Source organism: Pristis pectinata, chromosome 4, assembly GCF_009764475.1.
Source record: "Pristis pectinata isolate sPriPec2 chromosome 4, sPriPec2.1.pri, whole genome shotgun sequence".
Lineage (NCBI taxonomy): Eukaryota > Metazoa > Chordata > Chondrichthyes > Rhinopristiformes > Pristidae > Pristis > Pristis pectinata.
This window is the reverse complement of record NC_067408.1, coordinates 56,762,872-56,784,754: the sequence shown is the minus strand read 5'-3', so window position 1 is coordinate 56,784,754 and position 21,883 is coordinate 56,762,872. Positions and strand designations below refer to the sequence as shown.

Sequence of the window (21,883 nt, the reverse complement as noted above, 5' to 3'; positions counted from 1 at the left end):
GTCTCTGTCAAGTCGGGTGTCTGATCCATGCATGACTGTGCCAAACTGTACAGCACAGAAACCACAAGTTTGTGTTGATGTTTGTCCATATGAACCTCTTTCACTAAATCCATAAAATAATTACACAAATTTCCAGCATTTTTACTGATCTCATTTGTTGCCCCTTGTGGTGGAAGGGTGGCTGTTCTTGCCCAGGGAGAATACCCACCCATGGTATTCTTCCATCTCCTGTATCATATTCATTCAGAAATCTTTTAAACTTTTAAACCTCAACTTACCTTAAAGGAATGATAACTTCTTTATCTTGGTGTCTTGGACGTGCTGGTTTCTGGCAGGCTTTGGTTCTAGGGCTATTCACCCATAGCGGTCCTGCACCAATCAATATTGCTCTCCCTTAATATTGGCATAAGCTGAAATTTTTCCATCACCCCTCCTCCTCACAAATGATGGGGACCAGTTAATCTGCAGGCCTGGTTTCCGGGGTAAGATCTGCCATGTCACATGAGCTTGTACTTACCTGATCATAACTTAACTAACCATCATATTCTGATTGGATGATGGAAAGGCTAAGTGGCCTTCATCTGTTCTAGTTGGAACAAGAAACATGACAGGGTACCATGAGAGGCTGTGGCTGGGGAAGGAATTGAGTGAGCAGTGGGCATAGGGATTAAAGATTCATCTTCAATTAATGCAAGCTATGCAAGCATCTTCAGAGAAACAAAGGACTGCAGATGCTGGAATCTAGATGAGAAACATGATGATGCTGTAGGAACTCAGCAGGCCAGGCAGCATCTATGGAGAAAAGCAGGCAGTCAACATTTCGGGTCAGGACCCTTCTTCAGGACTGCAACCTGCGCTCTGTCCATAACTGCGACTCCCTGTTGCCAGTCACTTCAACTCCCCCTCCCACACTGTCACTGATATGTCAGTTCTCGGCCTCCTCCACTATCAGGAGAATTCCAAGCGTAAACTGGAGGAACAGCACCTCATTTTCTGTCTTGGAACCTTGCAGCCTATCAGCATGAACATTGAATTCTCCCACTTTAAGTATTCCTTCCCCACATCCCCCCTTACCATGCTTCTGCTCTTCTTCCCTTTCCCAGCTTATCTCTCTTTTTTCTACTTCCCCCTCCCTTTACTTTCCTTTTTTTCCTTTCTTTCCTTGTCTTTGACCCATCCCCCGGTGGATCTGCTGTCTCCCGCACCTGCCTATCACTATCTCTTACCTGCACCTACCTATCATCACCCTGTGGCCACCCCGCCTCCCCTCTTTTGTCCACCTATCACTGCTCTGCTTTTCCCTGCTATATATATATTGGGCTTTCCTTTTCCTGTCTTCAGTCCTGAAGAAGGGTCCTGACCTGAAACGTTGACCGCCTGCTTTTCTCCACGGATGCTGCCTGGCCTGCTGAGTTCCTCCAGCATCATTGTGTTTTTCAAGCATCATCAGAGGTTGGAAGATGATTATAACGGGCTTGTCTGTGGATTAAAAATGCAATTGAAAGCTTATTAAAACATTTAGGTGCCCTTAATTTGTCTTTAGGTAGATTGTAATTGAGGGAAAAATCATTTTTTTCTCCCCTCAATGGAAATTATGGTGTTAGTGAAATTGAAAATTAATTTTACTGATGAGGTTGAGTGGGCTTCAGTCAAAGAGCAGTTAACACTTTTTCACCATTTCCCCCCACCTCCCCTCAACTTGAAAGACTGACCAAGAGAGATATTTCAGGTCAGTTCCTTCTTCGGAACTGGGACATGTTTAAATTCAGCAACTTAAGGAAGTGCAGAGCTAGTGAGAAGGATAAAGAACAGCTAACAGCCTGATAGTGAGATCTCTTCTTCCGCAAATATTTGCAGATTTGCCTTATCTCTCGCCCATTTGCAATGCATCTTATTTGCATTGGCACTGTGATTCAAACTGAGCTCCGGTATACAGATTTAGTAGGGATAGAGGTAGTGATTAGGTTGGTGCAGGTTGGTTCAAGAACTGAATGGTTGAAGGGAAGTAGCTGTCTTGAACCTGGTGGTGTGGGACTTCAGGCTTCTGTACCTCCTGCCCAACGGTGGGGATCTTTGATGATAGATGTTGCTGTCTTGAGGCAGTGCCTCTCATAGATATTTTGAGAAACAGAGTATCTCATAGATACTCTGTTTCTCTTCCCACAGATGCAGCCTGACCGGTTGAGTATTTCCAGCATTTTCTGTTTTTATTTCAAATTTCTACTAACTGCAATGTTTAGCTCTTTCATTCCTCTAAGCAGCCGTTTGCAGGATCAGTGAGACGTAATTCCATTTGCACAGAGCTTAATAACACAGTCTGTCCTGCCCACCGCCACTAAACCTTCCTGGTCGTGAAATATCAACTTGTCCCAGATGCTGTTCGTCCTGCTGAGTAATTCCAGGATTTCCCATTTTTATTTCAGATTTAAACTGCAGTTTTTTGATGTCATTTTACTTCTTTTATATTAAATAAAATAAGATATGAAATTTCTTTATGAATCACATGGACATCAAATGCATCTATTGTGTAGAATGTTCTGGGGGCAGCCTGCAAGTGTCGCCACGCATCTGGCATCAACACAGCATGCCCACAACTTCCTAACTCGTATGTCTTTGGAATGTGGGAGGAAACCGGAGCACCCGGAGGAAACCCACGCAGTCACGGGGAGAACGTACAAACTCCTTACAGATAGCGGCCAGAATTGGACCTGGGTCGCTGGTGCTGTAATAGCGTTACGTTAACCGCTACAATGTTTCGTTGCGAAAAGGCTGCGAGTGGAATCGGCCGAGGATTTCCGGAGAGAAGCTTAATTTTTTTTACTGCTTGGGAAAAGAGAGGCAAGACTGCGCAGGCATGTGACGTCAGCCAGTAGAGCGCGAAGGGTTTAAAAACACCGCCATATCCAGCGGGCAGCGTTCAGAGCGGGTAGTGGAGTGAGAGGTAGCAGAATGATTGGGCTTTGGCTCAATGGGTTTAGGAGGTAACAGGACGGGGCAAGGTAGGTTTATCTGTGCTAATTGTGGAAAGGAAGTAGTATGAGTGTGAGGCCGTTTTTCTGTGCTCGGTGTCAAATGTGGGAGATCCTGGAGTCTCCCAGCAGCCTGGACAGCCACATCTGCACCCGGTGTGTCGAGCTGCAGCTCTTAAGGGACCACATTAGGGAACTGGAGATGCAGCTCAAGGACCTTCGTCTGGTCAGAGAGAGTGAGGAGGTGATAGAAAGGAGTTACAGGCAGGTGGTCACACCGGGGCCAAGGGAGACAGGCAAGTGGGTCACAGTCAGGAGGGGAAAGGGGAAGAGTCAGGTACTAGAGAGTACCCCTGTGGCTGTACCCCTTGACAATAAGTACTCTTATTTGAGTACTGTTGGGGGAGACAGCCTACCTGGTAGAAGCAACAGTGGCAGTGCCTCTGGCACAGAGTCCGGCCCTGTGGCTCAGAAGGGTAGGGCAAGGGAGAGGAAGACAGTAGTGATAGGGGATAGGTGAAAAGGGATGACGTCCTGAAAAAAGACCACAGGGAGTTAGGAAGGCAGTTGAGAAGCTGGACCGCAAAGGTAGTAATTTCAGGATTACTGCCTGTGCCACGCGACAGTGAGTATAGGAATAGAATGAAGTGGAGGATAAATGCGTGGCTGAGGGATTGGAGTGAGGGGGCAGGGATTCAGATTTCTGGATCATTGGAACCTCTTTTGGGGTAGGTATGACCTGTACAAAAAGGACAGATTGCACTTGAATCCCAAGGGGACCAATATCCTGGCGGAGAGGTTTGCTAAGGCTACTGGAGAGAGTTTAAACTAGAATTGTTGGGGGGTGGGATCCGAACTGAAGAGACTGGGGAAGAGGCGGTTGGCTCTCAAATAGAGAAAACTTGTAGACAGTGCAAGAGGAATGATAGGCTGGTGATAGTTTGAGATGTGTCTATTTTAACGCAAGGAGTATTGTGAACAAGGCGGATGAGCTTAGAGCTTGGATCAATACTTGGAGCTATGATGTGGTGGCCATAACAGAGAAACTTGGATGCCTCAGGGACAGGAATGGTTAATCCAAGTGCCGGGTTTTAGATGTTTCAGAAAGGACAGGGAGGGAGGCAAAAGAGGTGGGGGCGTGGCACTGTTGATCAGAGATAGTGTCACGGCTGCAGAAAAGGTGAATGTCATGGAGGGATTATCTACAGAGTCTCTGTAGGTGGAGGTTAGGAACAGGAAGGGGTCAATAACTTTACTGGGTGTTTTTTATAGGCCGCCCAATAGTAACAGGGATATCAAGGAGCAGATAGGGAAACAGATCCTGGAAAGATGTGATAATAACAGTTGTTGTGATGGGAGATTTTAATTTCCCAAATATCGATTGGCATCTCCATACAGTGAGGGGTTTAGATGGGGTGGAGTCTGTTAAGTGTGTTCAGGAAGGTTTCTTGACGTAATATGTAGATAGACGTACAAGAGGAGAGACTGTACTTGATTTGGTATTGGGAAATGAACCCGGTCAGGTGTCAGATCTCTCAGTGGGAGAGCATTTTGGAGATAGTGATCATAATTCTATCTCCATTACAATAGCATTGGAGAGATATAGGAACAGACAGATTAGAAAAGCATTTAATTGGAGTAAGGGGAATTATGAGGCTCTCAGGCAGGAAATTGGAAGCTTAAATTGGGAACAGATGTTCTCAGGGAAAAGTACGGAAGAAATGTGGCAAATGTTCAGGGGATATTTGTGTGGAGTTCTGCATAGGCATGTTCCATTGAGACAGGGAAGTTACGATAGGGTACAAGAACCGTGGTGTGCAAAGGCAAAAAGAAAAGAAAAGCTTACAAAAAGTTCAGAGAGCTAGGTAATGTTAGAGATCTGGAAGGCTACAGGAAGGAGCTTAAGAAGGAAATTAGGAGAGCCAGAAGGGGACATGAGAAGGCCTTAGTGGGCAGGATGAAGGAAAACCCCAAGGCATTCTACAAGTATGTGAAGAGTAGGAGGATAAGACGCAAAAGATTAGGACATATCAAGTGTAACAGTGGGAAAGTGTGTATGGATCCGGAAGAAATAGCAGAGGTACTTAATGAATACTTTACTTCAGTATTCACTATGGAAAAGGATCTTGGTGATTGTAGTGAGGACTGGCAGCGGACTGAAAAGGTTGAGTATGTAGATATTAAGAGAGAGGATGTGGTGGAGCTTTTGGAAAGATCAAGTTAGATAAGTTACCGAGACCAGATGAGATGTACCCCAGGCTGCTGTGGGAGGCGAGGGAGGAGATTGCGGAGCCTCTGGCGATGATCTTTGCATCATCAATGGGGAAGGGAGAGGTTCCAGAGGATTGGAGGGTTGTGGATGTTTTTCCTTTATTCAAGAAAGGGAAGTAGAGATAGCCCAGGAAATTATAGACCAGTGAGTCTTACTTCAGTTGTTGGTACGTTGATGGAGAAGATCCTGAGAGGCAGGATTTATGAATGTTTGGAGAGGTATAATATGATTAGGAATAGTCAGCATGGCTTTGTCAAGGGCAGGTCCTGCCTTATGAACCTGATTGAATTTTTTGAGGATGTGTCTAAACACATTGATGAAGGAAGAGCAGTAGATGTAGTGTATATGGATTTCAGCAAGGCATTTGATAAGGTACCACATGCAAGGCTTATTGAGAAAGTAAGGAGACATGGGATCCAAGGGGACATTGCTTTGTAGATCCAGAACTGGCTGGCCCACAGAAGGCAAAGAGTGGTTGTTGACGGGTCATATTCTGCATGGAGGTCAGTGACCAGTGGTGTACCTCAGGGGTCTGTACTGGGACCCTTACTCTTTGTGATTTTTATAAATGACCTGGATGAGGAAGTGGAGGGATGGATTAGTAAGTTTGTTGATGACACAAAGGTTGGAGGTGTTGTGGATAGTATGGATGGCTGTCAGAGGTTACAGCGTGACATAGATAGGATGCAAAACTAGGCTGAGAAGTGGCAGATGGAGTTCAACCCAGATAAGTGTGAAGTGTTTCATTTTGGTAGGTCAAATATGATGGCAGAATATAGTATTAATGGTAAGACTCTTGGCAGTGTGGAGGATCAGAGGGATCTTGGGGTCCGAGTCCATAGGACGCTCAAAGCAGCTGCACAGGTTGACCCTGTGGTTAAGAATGCATACGGTGTTGTTGTCCTTCATCAATTGTGGAATTGAATTTAGGAGCCAAGAGGTAATGTTGCAGCTATATAGGTCCCTGGTCAGACCTCATTTGGAGTACTGTGCTCATGTCTGGTCGCCTCACTACAGGAAGGATGTGGAGGCCATAGAGTGTTTGCAGAGGAGATTTACAAGGATGCTGCTTGGATTGGGGAGCATGCCTTATGAAAGGAGGTTGAGGGAACTCGGCTTTTTCTCCTTGGAGCGATGGAGGATGAAGGGGGACCTGATAGAGGTGTATAAGATGATGAGAGGTATTGATCGTCTGGATAGTCAGAGGCTTTTTCCCAGGGCTGAAATGGTTGCCACAAGAGGGCACAGGTCTAAGGTGCTGGAGAGGAGGTATAGAGATGTCAGGGGTAAGATTTTTACTCAGAGAGTGGTGAGTTCGTCGAATGGGCTGCCGGCAACCGTGGTGGAGGCGGATACGATAGGGTCTTTTAAGAGACTTTTGGATAGGTACATGGAGCTGAGAAAAACAGAGGGCTATGGGTAAGCCTAGTAATTTCTAAGGTAGGGACGTGTTTGGCACAACTTTGTGGGCCGAACGGCCTGAATTGTGCTGTAGGTTTTCTATGTTTCGGGCCAGGACCCTTCTTTCATGTCCTGAAGAAGGGTCCTGACCTGAAATGCTGATCGCCTGCTTTTCTCCACGGATGCTGCCTGGCCTGCTGAGTTCCTCCAGCATCATAGTGTTTTTCATCTAGATTCCACCATCTGCAGCCCTTTATTTCTCTAAGTTGAAAGGAGGTGTGCGGGGCAAGTATTTTTCACACAGAGTGGTGGGTTGTCTGGAACGGGTTTCCAGGGATGGTGATGAAGCCAGATACGACAGTGGCGTTTACGAGGCATCTAGACAGCCACATGAACATGCGGTGTTAACGCGGTGCCGCTCTCAGCAGAGGGGACGGACCATGCAGCCTCCTTCACTGGGAGTCACACGTGGGCAGGCACAGCAGTCCCGGGCAAGGCAGCTGGAATCTCCGCCGCCTGGTGATTGACAGCCCCCCGTCGGAGGTGATCTCGCGAGAGCGGCGGGCAGGGGGCGGGGCCAGGCCGTCTATATAAGCACGGTGGCGGGCGGCGGGCGGGTCTTGGTGCCCGGGCAGCAACAGCCGCAAGATGGAGGACTACGAGCTGGACAATGCACTGGAGAACGCGTCGCTGCCGTCGCGGACCTTCCTGTTCGGTGAGGTCCGGGTCGGCCGGGAGGGCCGGGGCAGTGCGTTCAGACCCCAACCGGGGTCTGGGACCGCCCGCTGCTCTGGGGCCTGGCCCCATCTGGCGGCCCACGTGTAGCGGGCCTGCGGCCTGGGTCCGGCCCGGAGCGGGTCGGCCGGAGGCAGCGGCGTCGCCTAGCTGATGCCCGGCTGTAGAGGCGGTGGATGGGGGAGGGAGGTAGGTGGGTGGGTGTCTGGGGCTGGTGGTGAGGCCCCGTGGCCGGCCGGCTCTTCCTGCGGGGAACACGTGGGGTGGGCCTGCTGGGTCCCGGCACCTGGTTACTGTGCCCGCGGCCACGTGTGGGGATGTCCCGGTCCGGCTCGGCCCGCTGCTCACTGTGTCTGTCCCTTCCCCCAGGCTGTGAACTGAAGTCCACTGCGAAGGAGTTCAAGATGGAGGTGGCGGACGATAGCTCCGAGCACCAGCTGTCCCTCCGGGCGGTATGTACCTACCCCACATCGTTGGCTATCGCACTGAGCTACATCGTCCGCTTTGACCGTATCTCTTGCACTCATGTATTGTACCCACTGTGTGTCTGCCAGGTGAAAGGTCTCTTCCCGAAACGTCGACTGTCCATTTACCTCCACTGCTACTACCTGCCCCGCTGAGTTCCGCCAGCTTGTTTGTCACTCCTAGACTTGCATCTGTTTATGTATATCACGTGCATCAGAGGTTTCAGTACTAGTGTTATAGTAGATGAATGGTCACAGTGGAGCTTTCACCCACGCCCTCCCCCACCCTCTTGCCTTATATTGGTTTATTATTGTCACTTGTACCTAGGTACAGTGAAAAGGTTGTCTTACAAACCAATCATACAGGTCAATTCGTTACACAGTGCAGTTACATTGAGTGAGTACAGAGTGCATTGATGTAGTACAGGTAAAAACAATAACAGTACAGAGTAAAGTGCAGCGCAATAAGGTGCGAAGTCACAACAAGGTAGATCATGAGGTCAGAGTTCATCTCATTGTATAAGGGAACTGATCAATAGTTTTATCACAGTAGGGTAGAAGCTGTCCTAAGTCTCGTGGTATGTGCCTTCAGACTCCTGTATCTTCTACCTGATGGAAGAGGAGAGAAGAGAGAATGCGGGTGGGTGGGGTCTTTGATTATGCTGGCTGCTTCACCAAGCCAGTGAGAGGTAAAGACAGTCCAAGAGGGGAGGCTGGTGTCCATAATGCACTGGGATGTATCCACAACACTCTGCAGTTTCTTGCGGTCCTAGGCAGAGCAGTTGCTGTATCAAGCCGTGATACATCCAGATAGGATGCTTTCTATGGTGCATCTGTAAAAGTTGGTGAGAGTCAAAGAGGACAAACCAAATTTCTTTAACCACCTGAGGAAGTAGAGGTGCTGGTGAGCTTTCTTGGCCGTGGCTTCTACATGATTTGACCAGGACAGGCTGTTGATGTTCACTCCCAGGAACTTGAAGCTGTCAACCCTCATGACCTCAGCACCATTGATGTAGACAGGTGCATATACACTGCCCCCTTTCCTGAAGTCAACAACCAGCTCTTTTGTCTCGTTGACAGTGAGGGCAAGGTTGTTGTCATGACACCATTCCACTAAGCTCTATCTCCTTCCTGTACTCTGACTCATTGCTGTTTGAGATACGGCCTGAAACGGTGGTATCATCTGCAAACTTGTAGATGGAGTTAGAGCAGAAACTAGCCACGCAGTCATGAGTGTATAGGGAGTAGAGTAGAGGGTTGAGGATGCAGCCTTGTGGGGCACCAGTGTTGAGAATAATCATGCTGGAGGTATTGCTGCCTGTCCTCACTCATTGCGGTCTGTTAGAAAGTCAAGGATCCGGTTACAGAAGGTGGTGTTTAGTCCTTGGTCTAAGACAATTGTTAAGATAATTTCGCAAATGCCTTAGATCCCAGTGGAGTCTAATCTAGATAGGCCTACCATGCAGGACCTTGTCCACGTCCTTGAGGTTCATGTGGGCACCGCTAATCCCACTTAGTTGCTATAATGTGTTATGATTTGATAAAATTCAGTCATACTTGAGGGATGGGATTTCCCCATGCTGACATTCCCTAATCAATCCCTGGTTTTTCAAGTGAAGATAAATCCTGTCCCTTGGTTTCCACTGTAAGACTCACCTGGCTGCATTGTTTTTTTAACTACCTTGGTGTACTTGTGCATGGCATGATCTAACTGGATGGCACACAAGCTTTTCACTCTATCTTGCCCAATTTCGTTTGAGAACACTTCTCAATGTTGTCTCTTTGATTTTACAGGTTTGCCTTGGTGCTGATGCTAGTGATGATCTACACTTGGTAGAAGTAGAAGGATTGAATTTTGAAGGCAAGAATACCAAGGTCACATTGGCTGCTTTGAGGCTATCTGTGCAGCCTACAGTAAGTATCCAATATAACTGCCAAAAGGGTGGAAATCACATTGGAAAGAAATTGTTTATCATGCTTCATTTGGGGTTATTATGAATGTGTAAGTAAAGCATAAGAAATAAGAGCCAGGAATGGGCTTTCCAACCCTCTGAGCCACCATTCATTAAGATCATGGCAGGTCTACCTCTGCCACATTCTTGCACTGTCTGTTGGATTAATGTCTGCAATCATTGTTTTAAATCAGCATAGAGTTGGAATTCTATTCCTCAATGTCTCCACAACCCTTGGGTACAGAGTTCCAAAGGCTCACTACCCTCTGACTGAAGACATTTCTCATCTCCGTCCTTAACCTATCCCTTTTCCAGGGGCAGTATCTTCCACACGGCCAGCCTGTCAAGCTGTTTGGTTTAATGAGATATCATGTCCTTGAGCTTAGGTCCTGCCTGCTTAGTCTCTCCTTGAGAAACTTGCCATCCAGAATCAATTTGGTGGACCACCTGTCTTTGTACTATCAACAAGTTTGGATATTTGCAGTTGACTGCCTTCTTGAAGTCATTTGTGCAAGTTGTGAACAGCTGGAGTCTTATTCATGTTCCTGTGGTGTATTAAGTCCAGTTCTTTCAAAATATAAAGGCTCGTCAAAGAAGTTGGGACTGCACCTTTCAAGTTGAAGCGGGGTGGGGGGGAAGAGAGGAGAGAAAGAAGGCTTCCCACTGTTTGGTAACACCTGACAGTTTTGATAAAAGCAAATAATTCACAGAATCGTTGACTACTATCAGCTTACAATATTTCTAACAGGTTGGGGCACTACTTTCTCTGGAAAAGACTGAATTTATTAACTTTTTGTTTTGGAAAAATAGGTTAGTTTGGGAGGATTTGAAATTGAGCCACCTGTGACATTCAGACTGAAATCTGGAACAGGTCCTGTGTACATCAGTGGACAACATCTCATAGGTGAGTGGGCTCTGAGAAATATCTGGCTGGAGGGAAGAGATGAGTGTGGTGTAATGTAGCTTTCATCTTCATAAGGGTGGGAAGTGCAATGATGCATATTGGTTTGGTGTGGAAGCAAGTGGATTGCTCAGATCAAGGAAAACCTATCGTGAAACAAAGTGCATTGGGCCTGAAGTACTTTATCGGGATCAAAATGTCTGGAATTTAAAAGTTGGTGTGGCAAAGATTTAAACAGAATAAGCTTGTTTCTGGGTTGGCCTTTCTGAATTTGTTTGCTATTGACTTGATACAAGGGAAAACAATAACAGAATGAAGTGTTACAGTTAAGTGCAGGCAGATATTAAGGTGCAAGGTCATAACGAGGTTGATTGTGGGGTTGAGTCGAGTCCATCTTATAGTAGGGGACTGTTCAATAGTCCTGTAGCAGTGGGACAGAAGCTGTCCTTGAGCCTGGTGGTATGTGCGTTCAGGCCTTTGTATCTTCTGCCTGATGGGAGGGGCAGAAGAATGCCTGGGGTGGGTGGAGTTTGTCTACCAAGACAGCAAAGTGTAGACAGACTGGGGGTGGGGGGAATTGGTTTCCATGATGTGCTGAGTTGTCCACAGCTCTGCAGTTTGTTGTGGTCACTGACAGCCATACCAAGCTGTGATGCATCAATAAAATCCTGAGGAAGTAGAGGCCTGGTGAGCTTTTTTGGTCATGGTATCGGTGGTTGGACTAGGACAGGCTATTGGTGATGCTCACTCCTAGCCTGCTTGACCTAATCACTGATTTAAACGGACTTGTGTGCTGCCCCCTTTCTGAAGTCAATGACCAGCTCGTTTTGCTGACATTGAGGGGGAAGTGCACATTGTATGGAAAGTAATCAAGGATGATAATTTCTGTATATTTTCTCCCCTTTCCTACTTGGAATAAATTCTTTTCCTCTTGCAGCTGATTTGGATTCTGATGAGGAGGATGACAGTGTGTTGGAGAATGCTGTAACAAAACAAGCAGTTAAGCGAACAGCTCCTGGGGTGTCAAAAATAATGCAGGTAAGAATGTTATGGCTGAATTTGGTGGAAGACTGCAATATTTTCTGCTTGCTAACCAGATTTGCTAGACTGTGTACACTGTACCTGAAGAATTTTCTGTGGTATAGTCATGCTGTGTATATGGAGCAGCATGCAGATTTCCAGCATCTGCAGTCTTTGTCTTCACACTATACATTCTGGGGTTGGGGTGCTCAGTTACTGAAGTTATGAAATTGTTTGCTTTTCTCCCTCTAGTTGCATCAATAAGTACCTCCAGAGTAACAGTTTTTTTTTTTGCTTGACAGAAAAAAATGAAAATGGAGGATGATGATGACTTTGAGTGAGTAATTTCAGAATTTCTCTTGTATCAATGGAAAGTATTGTTTATGTGGAAAACTTAGCTGACTTATCAAACTTGAGTTTTGGCAGTAGCATAGGCAGTGTTGGATTCAGAATTTTGAGCTGAAAAGTAACCCAATTCAACCTTGGGTTGAAAAGAATTTATGGGGTCTGTTAATCGAACATACAGCACAGGAACAGGCCCTTCAGCCCAAGATGTTGTGCTGAACTAATTAAGCTAATGACACCTAATTAACTAATCTGCCTGTGCATGATCATACCCTTCTTTGCATATTCATGTGATGAGTAGATATTCATATGATGCATGGGTTATATTCATAATATGGAGTAAGAGTTAAACTTGGAGTGTTAGAGCAATACAGCACTGATACAGGCCCTTCAGCCCAATGAGTCCATGCCAACCATGGTGTCCACCCATCTAGTTCCAATTTCCTGTGTTTGGCCCATATCCCCCTTAAGCCCTGCCCCTGCGTGTACCTATCAAGTGCTGTTTAAGTGATACTATTGTACCTGTCTCAGCCACTTCCTCTGGCACCTTGTTCCATATACTCTCCACCCTCTGGTTGAGAGTATATGAACAAGTTGCCCCTCAGGTCCCTTTTACATCTTTACTATGCTGGGGAAAAGACTGCTCCCATTCACTTTATCTATGCCTCATGATTTTATAAACCTCTAAGATATCCTACATTCCCAAGAAATAAAGACCTAGCCTGGCCAAACTCTCCCTATAACTTGGGCCCTCTTGTCTTAGCAACATGCTCCTGAATGTTTTCTGAACTCTTTCCAGTTTAACCACATCTTTCCTATAACAGGATGACCAAAACTATACACTGCTCAAGTGTGGCCTCACCAATGACTTGCACAACTGCAACATAATGTCCCATCTCCTATACTCAGTGCCCTGACTGATAAAGGCCAGTGTGCTAAATGACTCTTTTACTACCCTGTCTACCTCTGCCTTCTCACCATCACACTACTGCTTTCAATGAACTACTCCTAGGTCCCTCTGTTTCATTACTCTCTAGTGCCCTACCATTCATTGTACAAGTCCTACTCTGGTTTGACTTTCCAAAATGCATTGACTTGCACTTATCTGTATTGAAATTCATTTGCCACTCCTCAGCCAACTTCCCTAACTGATCAAGATTGCCCTGTAATCTACAATAACCTTCACTACCAACAACACCTAATTTCATGTCATCCACAAATTTACAAATCAAGTCTTGTGCATTTGCATCCAAATCATTTGTATAAATAACAAGGGTCTCAACACTGACCCCTGTAGCACACCACTAGTCACCAACCTTCAACCTTCAACAACCACCCTCTGTTTCCTACCTCTGATCCAATTTTGAATCCACCTAACTAGCTTGGATTCCATGGGACATTACCTTCCAGACCAGCCTACCATGTGGGACCTTGTTGAAGGCCTTGCTAAAGTCCAAATAAACAACATCCATTGCCCTACCTTCATCTACCTTTTGGTTACCTCTTCAAAGAACTATTAAAAGGTTTGTCACGCATGATTGTCCACACACACATCCATGCTGATGACTCCTAATCACTGCTAAAACCAGCGTTTATTATCCATCCCGGATTGCTGGTGGTGAGCTGCCAACTTGAATGATCCTGGGAATGAAAAGCTTAATGTATGACAAGTGTTAGATGTCTCAGCCTGTACTCGATGGAGTTCAGAAGGATATGGGGGAGTCTTATTGAAACCTAGCTAATACTGAAAAGCCTGGATATACTGGATGTGCAAAGGATTTTTCCATTAATAGTAGGATCAAAGGGCATAGCCTCATAATAAAGGAACATTCCTTTAAAACTCAGATGAAGAATTTCTTCAGCCAGAAGGTGGTGAATCTGGAATTTGTTGCCACAGAAGGTGGTGGAGGCAAAGTCATTGGGTGCATTTAAGGCAGATTGATAGGTTCCTGATTGGTGAGGGGGTTAAGGGTTATGGGGAGAAAGCAGGAGAATGGGATTAAGGAATAAACCACCATGATTAAATGGTGGAGCAGACTTGATGGGCTGAATAGCCTAATTCTGCTCCTCTGTTTTGTGGTTAAATGCTGGTAGATCCTGTCCCTCAGAATTCCCTCTAGTAACTTCCCTACTGCTGATGTCAGGCTGAGTGGCCTGTAGTTCCCTGGCTTGTCCTTGCTATCTTAAACAACATTAGCCACCTTCCAGTCTTTGTGAACTTCACCAGTGGCTAATGAAGCAAAAATCTCTACAAGAGCCTTTGCAATTTCTCCCCTAGCTTCCCACAAAGTCCTAGGATATACTCAGTCAGACCCTGGGGATTTATCCACTTTAATGTGATGTAAGGCTGCAAATACCTCCTCCCTGGTAATGTGAATGTCCTCCAAAACATCTCCAGTAGTTTCCCTTGTCTCTTGAGCAACCATGATTTTCTCTTCAGTAAACACAAAGGAGAAATATTCAGTAAATCCCACCCATTTTCTGCAGCTCCAAGCTTTAAATACCAAAGATGCAAAAAATCAAGTTATGGAATTGGGGTTGCTTTGATATTTAAAAGGTGAGAATTTTGTAGGTACTTGTCAAAGAAACATAGGTGGTTGACTCACTGAAACAAGTTCTTGTTTTAGAGATGACGACGATGAAGATGATGATGAAGATGATGATGATGAAGATGATGAGGAAGAGGAGGAGGAGGAAGAGGTAGCAGTCGTGACCCCAGCAAAAAAGGTAAAAAGTTGCAGATAGTGGATCCAGAGGCTCCTTTGGAGAACATGCAATTTGATCCAGGGTACTGCCAGGCCACAGGGAAACATGCAGAGCACATGGAATCTGTGGTTTGAATGTGTACGTGTTAAAAGCTATAGAACCATACAGCACAAAACAGGCCCTTCGGCCCACCATGTTGGGCTGTCCATCAAGCCACCCTCACACTATCTAACCCTTTCCTCCTGCATATCCCTCTATCTCACATTCCTCCATGTGCCTATCCAACAAACTCTTGAACCTGTCCAATGTATCTGCCTCCACCACCACCACCACCCCAGGCAGTGCATTCCATGCACCAACCACTCTCTGAGTGAAAAACCTCCCCCTGACATCTCCTCTGAACCTCCCACCCATAACCTTAAAAAGCCATGCCCTCTCGTCTTGAACATTGGTGCCCTGAGAAGAAGGTGCTGACTGTCTATCTATTCCTCTCAATATGTTATATACGTCTATCATGTCTCCTCTCATCCTCCTCCTTTCCAGTGAATAAAGCCCTAGCACCTTAAGCCTCTCCTCATATTCCATATGCTCTAATCCAGGCAGCATCCTGGTAAATCTCCTCTGCACCCTCTCCAACACCTCCACATCCTTCCTATAATGCAGTGACCAGAACTGAACACAGTACTCTAAGTGTGGCCTAACTAGAGTTTTGTAAAGCTGCATCATCACTTTGCGGCTCTTAAACTTGATCCCACGACTTATGAAAGCTAACATCCCATAGGCCGCCTTAACTGCTCTATCCACCTGTGAGGCAACCCCCAGATCCCTCTGCTGTTCACTGTGAATATGAACCCCCAGATCCCTCTGCTGCTCTACACTGCCAAGTACCTTGCCATTTACCCTGTACTCTGCCCTGGAGTTTGTCCTTCCAAAGTGTACCACCTCACACTTCTCTGGATTGAACTCCATCTGCCACTTGTCAGCCCAGCTCTGCATCCTATCAATGTCCCTCTGTAAGCCCCAGCAGCCCTCCACACTATCCACAACACCGCTGATCTTAGTGTCGTCCGCAAACTTACTAACCCGGCCTTCCACCCCCTCATCTAAGTCATCTATAAATATGACAAAAAGTAGAGGTCCCAGAACCGATCCCTGCGGGACACCACTAGTCACTGCCCTCCAATCAGAGGGCACTCCCTCCACCACAACCCTCTGCTTTCTACAGGCAAGCCAATTTCTAATCCACACAGCCAAGCTTCCCTGGATCCCTTGGCCTCTGACCTTCTGAAGAAGCCTACCATGAGGAACCTTATCAAATGCCTTACTAAAATCCATATAGACCACATCCACTGCACTACCCTCATCAATCTTCCTAGTCACTTCCTCAGAGAACTCTATCAGGCTTGTGAGGCAAGATCTTCCCTTCACAAAGCCATGCTGGCTGTCCCTAATCAGTCCATGATTCTCTAGGTGTTCATAGATCCTATCCCTTAGAATCCTTTCTAACAGCTTACCCACCACAGACGTGGGACTCAATGGTCTATAATTCCCTGGACTATCCCTACTACCTTTTTTGAACAAGGGGACAACATTCGCCACCCTCCAATCCTCTGGCACCATCCCTGTGGACAACGAGGACTGAAAGATCCTTACCAGCGGTTCAACAATTTCCTCCCTTGCCTCTCGAAGCAGCCTGGGGAAAATCCCGTCAGGCCCCGGAGATTTATCTGTCTTGATATTATTTAACAACTTCAACACATTCTCTCTTTATGTACAACCTCGAACATTACCCTTACCAGCACTCCCTTCCGTGTCATCAAGACCCCTCTCCCTGGTGAATACTGAAGAGAAGTATTCATTGAGAACTTCTCCAATTTCTGCTGCCTCCAGGCACATTCTCCTACCTTTGTCTTCAATTGGACCTACCTTTACCCTAGCCATCCTCCTACCCTTCACATACGTGAAAAAGGCCTTGGGATTTTTCTTAACCCTACTAGCCAACACCTTTTCATGTCCCCTTCTAGCTCTCCTCAGCCCTTAAGTTCCTTCCTTGCTACTCTATATTCCTTACGGGCCCTGTCTGAACCTTGCTGCTTATACCTTATGTATGCTACCTTCTTCTCCCTAACCAGTTGTTCCACGTCTCTCATCACCCACAGTTCCTTCACCCTGCCGTTCCTTCCTCCTGCCATTCCTTCTCTGCCTCACCGGGACACATTTATCCCTAACATCCTGCATAAGATCCCTGAACATCGACCACATCTCCATGGTACTTTTCCCTTAAAAGGACATCCAATTTACACACCCAAGTTCTCTCCTCATAGCCTCATAGTTTGCCCTTCCCCAATTAAATATCTTCTTGTCCTCTCTGCACCTGTCCCTGTCCATGACAATTTTAAAGGTTATGGAGCAATGGTCACTTTCCCCCAAATGCTCACCCACCAATAGACCCTTCACCTGTCCTGGTTCATTTCTTAAAACTAGATCTAGCATGACATTCCCTCTAGTCGGCCTGTTGACATACTGCATCAGGAATCCCTCCTGGACACATTTAACAAATTCTGTCCCATCTAAACCTTTGGAATATAAAGTCAATCAACATTGAGACAAACAGTGGGCAACATTTGGGAGGGAAAAGGTAACTTTTGTGTCACTTTCCCAATATTTCTGTTCTCGAGCACCTGGTTGCAATGTGTAGGGTTACAGACCAAAAGTTTAGATACTTGTTGAATGATTAAAATGGCAGTTTTCCTTGTCCAGATGAAGTCGTGTGGAAAATATCACCTAAGGTGAGTGGATGGAGTTGGGATCCAGATAAACCATTCACTAGTTTAGATAATGGTTTGAGGGATCAGATGGCCATCTATTCCTATGGCAGACAATAATGTAATGGGTTAAGGTATTATGTTGGACTTGAGCTCATAACATTGCATTCCATCCCTGAGAATAACTGAGTATACTGCAGGAAAAACATTCCAAGTTGTCACAGATGAATAATTGGTCAAAATCTGAATGATGCATTGGGTTTGGTAAATGTTTGAGATGTAGAAAATTTAAATTGTAAGCCGAATAAATGTTAACTTTTGACATTTTCTCAATTGTTGAGTTACTTTCAATTGTGCTTTGTTTATCCAGAAAACTCCACAGAAAGATACTCCTGGACCGAAGGGGGCAGGACCAAAGGGGGCTTCCAACCAAAATGGCAAAACACCTGCCAAATCCACACCAGCTAAGCAGCAGTCAAAAGTTAGTGTTCATGTTCAAAATTTTAATGTCTACAGCAAACTGGGTTCCTGCCAGCTGCTTGTGTGTAGATTCTGTGAGCAGGTGTTATTAAAATAAAGTACTTTGGTCCTTTGATAATTTCCTGCTAAGTCTGCCTATACATTCTGGTGTATGTTTATAGATTGGCACTTCAGACAGATTTGCAACCTTCTGGACCAGAAGTAATTGTTAAATTGGGATTTTCTCTCTGCTCACAGGTCAACACTCATTGATTTTAATGTTTTTACCTGGACTATTGAAGGTAGTTTTGCTGTTCCAATATTGAACTGTAATCCACTGGTAGACCATGTTAAGATACCAGGATCAAATTCCATTGCTGTGTACCATTGTTGCAGCTTAACATGTGCATTGCTATACATGCTTAGCATACTACACAGGATAAATGGGGATGTTTATTGTTGTTTTTCTCTGCAGACACCAGAATCAACAAAGAAACCCAGTAATAAGCCTCAGACACCCAAGACCCCAAAACCTTCATTGACTGCTGAAGACATAAAGGCTAAATTGAAGGCTTCAATGGAAAAAGTGAGTGCATTTGGAATAACCATTAGAACTTGGCTATCTGAGTGTACTAACTGTTGGGTTCAGGCTGGGTTGGCTTTGTTTCTGGTCAAGTAACATTAGTTGGCTTTCTATAAATGTTACTAGAGATGTAGAGGTACATTTAGAATTGGGATGGGAGTTCTAGGAGAAGTGGGTGTACTGCATGCTTGAGTCAGGATTGGAATATGAATGGTGAGTTGGCTGTTAAAAGTTGTGCTTGGCTAGTCTTGTACCTGAGTAGATATCTAATACCAGTGATACATTAACTCATCTGCAGGCATAGTTTTAGAATGAGGAATCTGATGTGGTTTGAATGTGTACAAGTGTTAAAAGTTATGATTGTTAATCCTTGATTTGGTTCTGCTTTGACTTTCACCTTGGCTATTGTGGGCAGCATTCTTTTAAGCCAATTCTGTTTACGCATGTGGTCGTGTATTCTGTTCAGTTTCTGTGGCAGGTTTGGTATTGAAGCAAATTCCATGCCTGTTACTGCTGCTTGGGGTCAACACAAGTACAGGAAGTCCTGTACTTACGAACCGACCTTCATGGTCGTGTAAGCGGGCCTGGCCCCCAATCCTACCACAGTGGTGGTACACCTTCTTTAGCCCAGCCCCAGGCCAAGTGCGTATTGCAGCTGGGGCCATGCGCGGCCACGATCCCTGGCCCAAGTGCGCATGCACGGACAATTCTGTGTTACATACAAAATCAGGTTACGAACAGTCTCAAAGACTGAACTCGTTTGTAACCCAGGGACTTCCTGTATTGAAAATTTGGGGGATTTTGATAAGATCATGGCAATCCTTCCATGGTAAAGTCTTGACCAAAAGGCAGTCATAGATAATAGGGTAAATGGTTTGTGCAACAGATTGCATAGCTTGCTTGAAATTCAAGTTCTCAAAGTTGTGGACAAAGATGGGAGTGGGGTTCTTTCTCTGAGTAGTAATGCATAGATGCCTGTATTGTAGATTCTGATTCTAATTATTTGTTTCAACAGGGTGCTGGTCTGCCAAAAGGAGAGGCAAAGTTCTCCAACTATATTAAACACGGTTTCAGAATGGAGGACCCAGAGGTGAGCATTTAATGAGGACTTCAGTGCTAGATTGTTAATGAACCAGTTTACTACTAATGATCACCCTAACTAGAATGTACATTCATATGGTGGCTGAGTTGTTTCTTCACTGTCAGTTGTTAATGTTTGGGAAGATTGCTTGTCTGTAGATCAGTGCTGTGCAACTTGGGGGGGCAGGAGCTGCCAGGTTTACAATCCACAGGACCAATCAAAAGTCAGTTTTATTTTAACTGTACTTAACCATTTACTGATGTCAGATGGGCTTTAAGTATGTAAAAAGGGAATATGTTAAGGACATCTTGTCAGGCTTGAACAGTGGAATGGCAATGTTCAAGTTGTGATCCATGTTAGGATTCTGGATAAGGGGATGTTCTGAAGAGCAAATGAGCCAATAGCTCATTTATACCACACATATCTGGATGCTGCCTAAGCCATGTGCAAAATGTGTGGCTCAAAGATTGGTCTGAGAAGGGTTTCAATTTGTGGGATGCTAGTGTATGGGAAGGGGGGGGGGGGTGCTATTCCAGTGGGTTGGGTTTGAGTTAAAACCAATGTCCCTGCAAATTAAATAACTAGGACTAGTTTGCATATTCTCCATGGCTACATGAGTTTCCTCCCATCCCAAATGTGCAGGTTTGAAAGTTAATTAGCTATTAAATTGCCCCTGGGATATAGGTGAGTGACAAAATCTGGGTAGGATAAAATGGGATCTGCATGTGCTAGTGCACATGGTGGATCTGTTCTGTGCTGTGCAACTGACTACAGATTGTCAAAATAATGGATCTTGGGTTATAGTTGTTTCAATTACAACACATTCTTCTACAGAATTCTTGAGGCTTTAAAAGATAGACTACAGGGCTAATATTTGTCCCCTCTGCAGCATTTTGATAATCCCTGACTGGGCTGGAATTTTCCACTTGTTGATGTTCAAATGTTGAGTGAGCCATTGATGCAGTAGTTAATGTGGTTGCTGTGCCTCCAGCAGCCTTGCTTCAATCCTGGTCTTGTGCTGTCTGGAGTTTTCATGTTCTTCCTCTAACTGGGTTTCCTCCCAATTCCCACTTTAAACTGGTTGTCCAAATGGCAGTGCAAGGATTATGAGCAAATTTACAGTGATATGGGTTAATGAGGCCTTAACTAGTGCAGACTTTGACAAATGAGCATGATTGAACAGACTACTCCAGAAAAGGTTAAGGGGATTTATTTAGAATTATTGTTGTACATTAGGGAATTCTATCATGAATGCTAAAACAAACTGCAAGGGTGCAGTTAAGGTTGCTGGATAATCTGATGTATGTTAATGGGTGAAATATGGATTTGAGTATAATTGTGACACTGTGTATGATATAACTTGTTTGTCTTTGTAGATCATCAAGGAACTCTGGGCATGGAGGCAAAGTGCAGATGGGAAATGAAGACTGGCAATAGCAAACAGTTTTCAGACATTGCAGTGAAAATTTATATTACTTATGTATGTTTCATGTCAATAAATGTTTCTTTTACAATATTTTCTGGACTAGAATGCTTTCACTTTGTGAGCCAGTGAGTCCTCTGGATGAATGGGATTTGGTAATATTAGTTGGGAGGGGGGCTGACTTGGAAAGCCTTGAGGTTGTCTGAAAGTAGCAATTATCTGCAGGGCTTCTGGTGCAACTTGGCCTGAGGCAGGTCTGGGGGTGGGATAATTAGAAATGGTGCCAAGAATACGGCCCAGAGAGCACAAATTTCCATAAGATGAGTGAAATTTGTGCTAATGGCTTCTAATGCTCCCTCAGTTAAATTGGCAATATGGGGTTGGGGACAAATATTGTAAAGCCAAATTTTGGGCCATGATTTGGATGTCCTTCCTCAGTTGGGTTATCTTTAAATTTGGTAAAGGGTTGGGATCATTTCTTAATCTACATCAGGTTCCTACTGCTAACACTGAAATACTTTCTACAAGTCCAGTAATTTGGGCACTGGTAGATTTGAGGCTCCTGAAGCTCCAGGGGATGCATTTAACAAAACAGGAAGACAAGGACATCCCAGATTTAGATTCTTTTGCATGTAACTATGGATGATTCTGCATTAACCCGAACACTTACCAAGCTGCTGCAAAACTGAACCCAGAATACCAATAGAAACTTGCCATGTTTGTGAATCTTGCTTATTTTGAGATGAGTGACATAATTAAACTTGCAAATACAAGAGTTAAGTGTGCAACCCTCTAGGCCTGAGAAGC

At 45.1% G+C, this 21,883-nt stretch overlaps 1 protein-coding gene across 1 annotated transcript; it reads left to right on the top strand.

Annotated features, from left to right (window-relative positions):
• The first annotated feature begins 7,223 nt into the window (after window positions 1–7,223).
• On the top strand, window positions 7,224–21,169 carry LOC127569445 (nucleophosmin-like). The gene is made up of 11 exons (XM_052014091.1): window positions 7,224–7,357; window positions 7,747–7,829; window positions 9,636–9,755; window positions 10,604–10,697; window positions 11,632–11,732; window positions 12,017–12,051; window positions 14,687–14,786; window positions 17,901–18,011; window positions 18,465–18,575; window positions 19,588–19,662; window positions 21,030–21,169. Exons 1-11 carry the CDS (start codon window positions 7,291–7,293, stop codon window positions 21,075–21,077), a joined length of 945 nt encoding a protein of 314 aa, XP_051870051.1. The 5' UTR covers window positions 7,224–7,290; the 3' UTR covers window positions 21,078–21,169.
• Window positions 21,170–21,883: the final 714 nt, after the last annotated feature.

Bases quoted from the DNA above. Each gene is read 5' to 3' on its own strand.
- LOC127569445 (XM_052014091.1), top strand. From the start codon at position 7,291: ATGGAGGACTACGAGCTGGACAATGCACTGGAGAACGCGTCGCTGCCG. The intron at 9,756-10,603 runs GTAAGTATCCAA...TTGGAAAAATAG, and splicing joins GGCTATCTGTGCAGCCTACA to GTTAGTTTGGGAGGATTTGA. The intron at 12,052-14,686 runs GTGAGTAATTTC...TTCTTGTTTTAG, and splicing joins GAGGATGATGATGACTTTGA to AGATGACGACGATGAAGATG.